The sequence below is a fragment of the Onychomys torridus genome, chromosome 16, assembly GCF_903995425.1.
Source record: "Onychomys torridus chromosome 16, mOncTor1.1, whole genome shotgun sequence".
Classification (NCBI taxonomy): Eukaryota; Metazoa; Chordata; class Mammalia; order Rodentia; family Cricetidae; genus Onychomys; species Onychomys torridus.
The window spans coordinates 65652176-65662323 of record NC_050458.1 but is presented as its reverse complement, the minus strand read 5'-3'; the positions used below and the strand labels follow the sequence as shown (position 1 = coordinate 65662323).

General features: G+C 48.5%; 1 protein-coding gene across 1 annotated transcript in view; it reads right to left on the bottom strand.

Annotated features, from left to right (window-relative positions):
* Positions 1 to 4613: 4613 nt before the first annotated feature.
* Slc4a8 (solute carrier family 4 member 8) overlaps positions 4614 to 10148 on the bottom strand; it is a 65078-nt gene continuing 59543 nt past the window's right edge. The window contains exons 24-25 of the mRNA XM_036207701.1: positions 8827 to 8922; positions 4614 to 7776 (exon numbers count right to left, since the gene is read on the bottom strand). Coding sequence (XP_036063594.1) covers positions 7764 to 7776; positions 8827 to 8922 — 109 coding nt within the window. The 3' untranslated portion in view covers positions 4614 to 7763. The remainder of the gene's footprint in view (positions 7777 to 8826; positions 8923 to 10148) is intronic.

Sequence of the window (10148 nt, the reverse complement as noted above, 5' to 3'; positions counted from 1 at the left end):
TCTGTGAGTTGGAGGCCAGCCTGGGCTACAGAGTGAGTTCCAGGACAGGCTCCAAAGCTACACAGAGAAACCCTGTCTAAAAAAACCAAAAAAAAAAAAAAAAAAAAAAAAGGAGGGACAGTTGGAGTGACCTGCCCGAGGTCAATTGGCTATAGAAACACAGCTGGGCTTGACCTCAGGCAGGATGGCTGCTGAATGGATGTCTGCAGGCCAGGTGTCTTCTGGGGGTCTCAGCAGCAATTTTCATCCTCCCAGGGTGCTTCCCTCCATCAGAATTACTAAAAAGTGAGGGTTAGCATCCATGGCATGTTTGGTGGACAAGCAGGCAGTGGAGTGTCCTGCCAGCTTGTGCCTGTGTACAATTAAACCCAGCCAAATGTAAACGGAATACTGTGTCCCAGCTGGAACCTGAAGAACAGCCTTTAGCCATGACTAAGGTGTCTCTTGGGCCCTTGCCTGCTGAGGGAAACTGACAATCAGTCCTTCACAGCCATGTTTCAACTTAAATTTTTATTTTATGTGTATGGGCATTTGCCTGCATGGATGTCTGTGCACCACTTGTGTGTCTGGTGCCTGTGGAGGCCAGAGGTGGGCTTCAGATCCCCTGGAACTGGAGTTACAGATGGCTGTGAGCTGCCACATGGGCCCCAGGGAGAGCAGCCAGTGCTCCTAACTGCTGAGCCATCTCTGCGGCCCCACAACCCTATTCTTTTTTTTTTCCCACCAATTTCCTTTTTCTTATTAAGAAATTTTTTTCATTCATTTTACACACCAATCAAAGATCTCCCTCTTCCCTCCTTCTGCTCCCCCAGCCTCCCCCTCCCAACCCAAACCCACTCCCACCCACAAGAAGGCAAGGCCTCCCATGGGGAGGCACATCCAGTAGAGGCAAGTCCAAGCCCATCCCCCTGCCTCAAGGCTGCACGAGGTGTCCCAACATAAGTAGAGGACTCCAAAAAGCATGCTCATGCACCAGAGATGGATTCTGATCCCACTGCCAGGGGCTCCCTCAAGCAGATCAAGCTACACAACTGTCTCACCATGAAGAGGGTGAGAGGTCCAGTCCCATGCAGGATCCACAGCCATTGATCCAACTTTCAACAACCCACACCTGCTTCACCCACGCCTCTCTCCCACTGCCCGAGCTGTCAGGGCCCTACACTGTGGTCTACTGAAAAATGACAAGTAGGGACCCACAGCTTTGTCGGGCTTGGGAATCATTTTGTAAGTGCAGAGACAGTGAAGTTGGGAGCTGTGGGGGTTGAAGCTGGGAGATCTGGAGGTGGCAACGCTGTGAGAGCCTGGGCAAGAGCTCAAATGCTGGGGAACATTCTAGAACTGGGTGGGAACAAGCAACAAGCTAGCTGGAGGTGAAGCCTGGCAGCACTCAGCCACAGTGAGCACAGGTGAGGTGCTCCAGCAGCCGAGTGCGACCACCTGGAGAGTTCCGGTGCTGTCCTCCCCAGCATCTGTTTATTTCATGTGGAGCAGCGTGTGGATACTGGGAGGCTGGAAATCTGCTCGGGGTGGAGAGGAGCTGACCTTGGCGCTGAGAGCTCCTGCTGCTCTCTTCAGCGAGGTCCAGCTGTGCCAGAGGCTCCTACCAGCTTATTCTTTGCTGCTGAATTTTGTGCAGGTGTTAGGACAGAACATGATCAGGGAGGTGAGCACTGATCCCAAAGCGCATCCTTGTTTTCCCCACCTTAGGAGACGTGTGTGGTCCAGCTCTGGCCAGTGCTGTGTTGGCTGCTTCTGGGATCCTCCCCACTATTTAATGAATGAGAGAGGGAGAGAGAGACTGGAATACCACCCATCCTGCATGTGGCAGTGATCTTGGCCAATGTAACTCCTACCAGAGTCTCAGGAGCCACCTTATAACCAGGAGGCTAGCAAAGGAAGATGCAGCGAAGAAACTGACCAGCACCCTGATGCACTCGCTGCTGAGCGAGCCTAGGAACCCTCAACCTTTGTGTTTATCAGGGCTCCTCCTGCTGCTACGAGCCAGGTGCTCCCTAAGGACACCTGACTCATCAACTAATAGACTCCCTAACCCTGGGTGTGGGATGACGACGCCCTCTGGAGCACCAGTGTCTGGCCCTCCTGGAGCTCAAGGCACCACACATGGCACACCTCTGGGAAGTAGGCAGAGGGTATGCGAACACGGGAAGGGTTGAACAAACAGCCAAAGGCAGCCCAAGTCTGGGAGCTGGTGAGTCCCAGGCCTACAGACTGCAGGTCCACCGGGGCTGACTCTCACCTCCGTGAACGTCCACACTGGAAGCTCCCCGGGATGCTTCTCTTGTCATCCAGTCGGGCATCCTGCCTGGCTCCCCACACTTCCCCCCCCCCAGGTCTGTTTCTACTCCACCCTGTCCATCTTCCTCTTGTCCCTAACCCTTGAAATGAAGTTTGAGCGTTAAAGTAATCAAGTACCCCCCACTCTCCCAGAACCAACTTTCAACAGCCAGATTCTAAAATCTGTATTTTGAAGCACTGGGTAGTACTTAGATATTGGTCTCCATAGCCCAGGGGTGTCTTCAAAATACCCTTTTCCTTTTCCTGTTGACCCCAAGAGAGAGGCCCCAAGTAGCCCGTGCCATGGCTCAGCCTAGGTGCTCTGCTCAGAATTACACCAGAGAGGACCGCACACAGGAGCTACAAGGCCCTTGTGCAGTATCCTTGGTAGATAAACACCCCACCACACACACACACACACACACACACACACACACACACACACATCCACTGTCTTCAGGAATCTTCTCCACACAACCTGAACTCAGGCCCCAAAACAGCACAGAAGCGAACAGTTTATACAGACTTTATTTGTCACCCAAAGAGGTGAGCACACACGAGAGTGGGCAGGCAGGGGGCTAGAGATACACTGGCATAGTTACCTGCCCTGTTCACAGACAGACCAGAAAGGGCGGGGGGTCTAGTTTTTAGCACGTATTGCTATGGGATAATCACAATGACACATTTTATTCCCAGTTCTATTTACGCCATGGAGTGTGGAGAGGGTACACTTCTTACACTAAAAATATAGACTTTGGAATCTCTAAAACAAAAATATCTGTCTCTACATGAGACCTAGAGAGAAGCACACAGAAAATGAGGAAATGTACCAGCACCTCAAGCTGCCCCTTCCGTGGGAAGGTTGCCCTGCTTTCCACCAGACACCATCAGCCACTTCTAACCAATGACAGACAAGACACAGAGGAGGCTTGGCATCTCAGAGGAGTGGGGAGGGGCAGGAAGGATTTTGGCTTCTCTCACAAAAGGAGTGATTGCACATTCAGGTTAGTGCTTCTGGTCCCAACACAAGTAAAAACCTGCTGCGGAAGTCACCCATGAGTTTGCTAAGCAATCCCCAAGCCAGCCAATTGCTCCTGGGCTTAGAAAGGGGTTGTGGGAGGGTAGGAGGGTGGGTTTTCCCTCTTGCTCAGAAAACATCAGCTAGGGAAAATGCTGGAAGTGGGTTAGATTTGGGGGAGGGTGCTCCTCCTTTTCTCTTCAGAAGATCCCGAAACCACTCCATTCTTATTGAGCACAGAATCTCCTCAAAGGATCATGCCTATGGATGGATGACTCACTTCTGAGGGCTACGGAAAAGACTCCATTCCTCTCACACACTCCAAACAGTGATAGTTACTTCACACCTCCTTTGCTTATGAAAATTATCCTCCTTTCTGGCCACAAAAAAGGTAACTGAAGAAAAAAATGTAACTGAGTCAGCCATCCATTCTCTATAATTAATGCTAAGAGAGACCAAGAGCAAGCCAAGTATGGTGGCACATGCTTGGAACTCCAGCACTCGGGAGGCAGGAAATCAGCTGCAGGCTCAAGGCTAGCTTGGTCTACGCAGTGAGACCCTATCTCACAGAGCAAGAGTGTCGGAGGGGGCACCGAGAGTCACTTAAAAGTAGATAAAGCAGAAAAGTTGCTTCTGTTTGAATTTTGAATGTTTGTCTGTTTACAATGAATGTAGGACAATACAGACGAACATAGGAGCTTAAAAATGCTTAGTCCCTCCCCAACATGTCATGTCAGAGCATAACCATCCAGTCCAGGACACGACCATCCAGTCCAGAACATAACCATCCAGTCCCGAGAGGTGTCAGCAGCAGCTGAGCTCAAAGCTCTCACCACCTAAGCTGGTGGCACTGTCAGGAGCTCTGATTATGACTCTTTCCTCAGAGGGAACTTGAACAATGGCCAGAAGAGCTGAAGGAGAGAGAGTTCTTGGAAAGCTGAGGCAGAACAGGCAAGAGCGTGGGTGAAGTCTCACCTGACCAGCCAGGGCCGGCTAAAAGATTTCCACCAAGAGAAAGTCAAGATGGCGGAGAACACTCAGTGCGGGGTCTGTGAAAGTCCAACAACGATGGGCTTGGAAACTTGAAGAAGAGTATGAGAGAGATGAGGGACAAACTGGCTCGACCCCACAATTTAACAGCCTTGGGAGCTGAGGACACGGTTCAACAGTTAGGAGAAGGACTCAGGTTCAATTCCCAGCACCTACATGGAAGTTCACAACTATCTATAAATTCAATTGTAGGAGATCTGATGCCCTCTCTGCTCTCTTCAGCACCAGGCACACACATGGTACAAAGACATACATGTAGGCAAACACCCTCACATACACAGTTAAAGTAAAATTAAAATTCCTAGGAGGTGCTGACACTCTTGCAAAAGACCTTCAGAGACACTGTAAAGTCTTAGGGGACACATGTGACATGATGTCTCTGATGCTCTTTAAAGACTAAAGGAAACCCAGGGGCCTGGATCCTAGCTAGCCCTGTGCTTCCGGATCACTAGAGAGGACACAAGGACAATTACTGCTTCCCTGACTAAGAAGGGAGTCTGGAGAGCTGAGGAGGTGGATAATGTAGACTTAACCATCCTTTTTGGATGATCAAAAACCACAGACTCTCCAGAGGGGAGACTGGAAGGCTGCAGCCATCAGCACCACAGCCTTTGGGCAAGTCAGGGACTCAGTCAATGCCAGATCTTTATCCAACATTTATAAGTAATTCAAAAGTCTGTTCCATCACCAGCAAAGGGAAATTATAACTACTCACATTGTCTTTGGGAAAATATGGCTCACTTTCCCTCCACCATGAAGGCAAGTTTCATGAATTAAGGAGACCTGGGATGGGGCTGTGAGTGGCAAAGCTCAGAGCCTCCTGACCCCTCCCAAGTTGCACGTGTATTACACAACCAAACACAAGAGGCACAGTATATCTCTTCAGGTCTTCACCCTCTCCCTAAAGCAACCCTTCCCTGATAATCATCAGGAAGCAACCTGGCCACTTTACATCTTTTCACATTTCAGGAACTTTACATCTTTTCCTTTAGAGCCAAGGCTTCACTACCAACATGTCCTTGAACCTCAGCCTTCCCCCACTCACTCTGCTCACATCACCAGTTGACATCACTAGGATGTCAGGACATTGGCTGGCAACACTCAAGAAGCTACCCTTGTCATAGAAGAGGTGATCACTTCTCTGGTCCTAGCAAATGTTGGCATGAGAAAAAAAAATCAGAGGTCCCATAGCTGCACTGTTCAGAGCTAACAAAGGCAGCCCCCACCCTCCAGCAGCTAAACATCTAGAGGGCAACTCAAGACTCAGCACTTGGAAAGAGGTATTTCCCTGGGGACACTGTCACTGGCTTCCTTGCACCATGGGCTCCTCTGTTACATGCCTCTCAGGTGCACTGAGGCCAGAGCAGTGGGTAAAGTAGTCACCAATTTCCCTACACGCATGGGAATACCGGGGTGGGGGGGGGGGGGGGGTGGTGTTCCCAGGGGACTAAAGCAATAGAAGAGACGCAAGTCTAAGGAAGTAGCTGGAGGGTTGGAAAGTTATCAAGAAAGTTTTCCCACTGACAGGCTGCTTCTGAATCATTCTGAGCTGGGTAAGGGCTACAATCGCTAGATCTGTCCTGAAGTGATACGCTCTGGAATTTGGCTCACAGAGACTATAATGCCCACTGATTGATTTCTGTGATACCTGCCTGTTCCAGTGTGCAGTCCTGGAGAGCAAGCCAGGGCTGTTGCTGAGATGCAACAGAGATCTCTCACGTGTAGAGATCAGACAAACCAGGAACAACACTCCATATTTCAGAGGATGTCATTTTAGGATCTGGGAGCAGCAAGGCATTCATTCATTCACCATGAATGCCTACTACTATTTTATAAAGTATACCTCTTGCATCTGTCCTGTACCAATTGTTAAATATCTTGAAAATCATCTCTGTATCAAAATGGCAGTGGTCCTCACAGGTAGGGAAGTAGTGATAACACAGGTTCACTTCAACGCCAAAGGCCTGCAGAGAATGGCCAGATGCCGTCGAGTACGTGCACAGTCCAAGGTGCATACTGCAATAAAATGATGCAGCGCTTCTCACCCAGGAATGAAAGCACGCATGCACTGTGTGTGTGTGGTGTCTTCTGTACAAAGATGCAGATGGAGAGCCAGTGTGACCAGCTTACCAGTCACTTCTGTGCACAAAGGAAGGAGGGGTCCATAGCACTGAGGCCCAAACCCTGGATGATAGTTTTAGAACACAGGAGAGAAAAATCATACATATACTTTTAAACTAAGTGTCCAAATTGACTTCACCACTTACAGTTCATTTCTTAGCATGGCTTTTTACATCTGAGAGCCAGAACTTCTGTCAGCCAAAAGGAATCTGTGGTGAGGAAGCCACATGGCTGAAGGCGGTTTTGATCCACTGTGTGATGATGGAGTTCGCCACCAAGGCAGCTAAGGAGATGTCCATGAGCACTTGGGTCTCTCCAGGGTGAAGGAGCAATGTAGCCTCATGAGACAGCAGCAGAATGTCAAACAGTCCCACAAAACAGCCAACAACCCCAGATTCACCTTTCTACCCACAAACAACTGGTATCAGATCTTCCCTAGATGACTACAAACAGACCTGGTAACAAATCCCCAGGCTAGGGAGTCTTCCCTGGTCTCTAGATTCATTCCTCTGCTAGCAGGCTCCTTCTTCCTCAAGGAGACCCAAGGAAAGATGGTCGTCCTCCTACTTGGCTGGTGTCCCCGAGGCCTTTCCTTTCTTCAGCTGAACTCTAGCTCTCACACTTGGCCCTGCTTCTTCTAAGGGTCTCATCGCCTGTGTTGACTGCTTCTGGGGAGCAATATGGATGACCCCAGGCCAGCAGCATCTTGCCAGCTCTGGTGATGGCCATTGTTGATGCTCAGATAACTGACCTCAGACAGCAGACCTGCTACAGTGTCTGGTCTGACCAGCACCCCTTCCCAAGTAGAAATGGAACTGAGGCCCAGGCTTCTCCGGAGCCTCCCCTCTCCAGCTTCTCTGCTACCATCCCAAGCTACCATTCATGAAGAGGGACCTCAAGAAGGAATCCTCAATGACAGAATGGACTCATGTGGCTTACTAGGCCAGCAGAGAGCACTGGAGAAAATGTCTGAAAAATGGGAAGCTGGCTCTTTAATGGTGGCAGTTCTGAAGAGAAAGAAGAAAGAGGAGAGGAGGCAACAGGAAGTCAGCCTGACGGTGGCCCCGCTGGTGCCTGGCTGCTGGTATGAGGGTGGCTGGGTATCTTCCAAAACGCACACCGAGAGTGACTGAAAGCTTCCGTGTGGCATGGCTTTGAGATGACCAAGGACGGGGCCAGACTCAGCCCGGCTTTTCTCTGAGAGACTCACCATTTTCTCGAAAACCAGAACTTCTCTGAGGCACCTCATGGCCCACATCTTCTCCTCCAGCAGAGGCTCTCAATTGAAGAGGCTGGATGACAAAGTTACAGTGAGACAAAGGGGCACAGGACCCGCGCCTGCTCTCAACACGGTACTCTGAAGACGCCACAACTCGGCTGTATCTTAAGTTCATTTACAAGTAGACTAGTTCTCTACTAAAAATAACCACATGTGTTATACATTTCTACAGCTGCCTGGGTTTCCTCTGAGAGAAGCAAGACTCTGCATCTCACCTGCATTCGACACAGATCTATTTTAACCCATTCAGGGAAGGAATGGGGGCCCACATGCTGGCAGCTGTGACTCTGAGAAGACTTTGCTGCTGCTTAGTACCCACATTCTACCACTGAGCCAAATGCCAGAAGTGGCAAAATGCCAAGTTATACCCGGAAGTAGGAGCAGGTCTAGTTTTCCCAGTTCCTGTTATCTCTATCAAGACCTCGAATATTTGCCTACATTTTTTTGAGGACTTAAATGTCCTTGGTGTTTGGGCTAAAATCGTAACTTATATACATAGCATTCCTTAATGCAGGCAAAGATGCCTCCAATCCTTTCTGATTAAAACTGATCTATGTTACCATTAAATGATACAGAGAAATTTCTTTGCAGAATAAGAAAACTGTTATGTTTAGCAAAATTCTCATTTCAGAACCTAAGTTAAGTGGGTTAAAGTCTGAGCTAATACTATCATATTATTTATTAGTGTTAATAGTATTGATCCAGGCTTTTAGCAATTTTCCAGTTTGTGCAGTTACAGTAACCAGAGACAACCTTCAGATTCTGAAATGAGAAACTTTCTCCAAGTAGATTTAAAAAACTAAGCAGATAAAGCAAATTTACATTCCAAAATAATTACAGCCTGTCCTTGGGACCTAAGTAAATGGGCAATTCAGAACAGCCTGCCTTTTCAAATATTTGGAAACTTTTTATTTTTATTTGTCTTACTGTACAGTTAGCAGAAACAGTTCTGTTATTTACTAGGCAAATTCAATCCTACAAGTAATATACATCTTACCTTTAACATTACTGCCATTTCAAAAGCCAGAAGTAAATAAAAATGGGAAGTTAGAATTCTCTTTACCTTTTTTCCTTTGTATTTCCAGAATTTATACTGAGAGCCTTCCAGACCGTGGTTTTAGGCATTTCATCTGATATATTAATCTCAGAGGGGTCACATCTGAAATCAAAGCTTAGGCAGTGAATATCAAATATGTAAGTAAAGGACACACCCCAGTTTACCATGACCACCACCCCATGAGAAGGGAGAGTTGCTTGAGGATGAGTCTGACAGGCCAGGGCATAGAAAGAGGCTATGTGCAAGGCTTCAGGCTGCTGATGCCCAGCTGGTGGCTGGTGCTTTAAAAGAGTTCACCGTTGGTGACACTGAAGCCAGGGGCCACCACTTGCTACCCGCTGCATGGCACTCTGGTTCATCCTCATTTACATAACAGAATCTTTTCCATTTATACTTTACAAAAGACTTTCATACTCTATGAACTTAATAATCATAGCAACAGAGATCAATCATAATCCTCATTTTGAAAGTGTAAAACCCAAAGGTTTCAGGGCTAAGTGCCCATCAAAAAGTTAAACAAAAGCATAGAATCAAGACTCTAAACACAGTCCTGGGTCCTTGAAAACCTGACTATTCTAGAATCATCCATGGATGCATCCTGAAATGCACAGAGAAGAGATAGCATCCCACAGGGAAAGGAGCACTGATCCTGCTTCGCTGCCAGAGACATCAAAGCCCATGGTCTCTTCCGTAAAAGCACAGAGACATCTTCTTAGGGACCAAAGAAAAGATTTCCTGATTTATCCGCAGTATAAACCACAGTCAGTCTAATCATTCAGCAGCTAATGATTCCCTGGGATCCAGATGTGGCACATCAGGCTTTCTTCCTTCTCTAGCTGTCCTTATTGCCAGGCTTCTTCAGCCTGGGTCTGCTGCTTCCAAACAGACACAGATGTCAGGAGTGAAGCCACATTCCGGGCATTCAGTACCCTCTGCTTTATGGAGAGCAAAGGGTTTGACAGAGAAAGAGGCTGAGGCACCAGCGCAAGCCTTGCCTGGGCTTTAAGATCAGTGTCCCCCGGGCTCCCTGGACTAAAAATGCTAACCCATACTGAGATAGGCTGTCTCTGCCTGCTTCCAAAGGCAGGCACGACATACCCACCAGGCTGAGGACACACACTACTGACTGGGGAAGTGGCAGAGATCCCGTCTAAATCCTGACCTGTGTGAGCAGCACTATAACCCTGGAACAACATCTCATCAGCTCCTCACTCGTACAAAGCAGCAGCTAATGAACCTCTGAGGAACGCTGTAAAGCCCCCTGTCCACCCTGACATGGGAGAAGGCATTGGGACACTGGCTCCTGCCTGCCTCTCTTCTTGTGACTC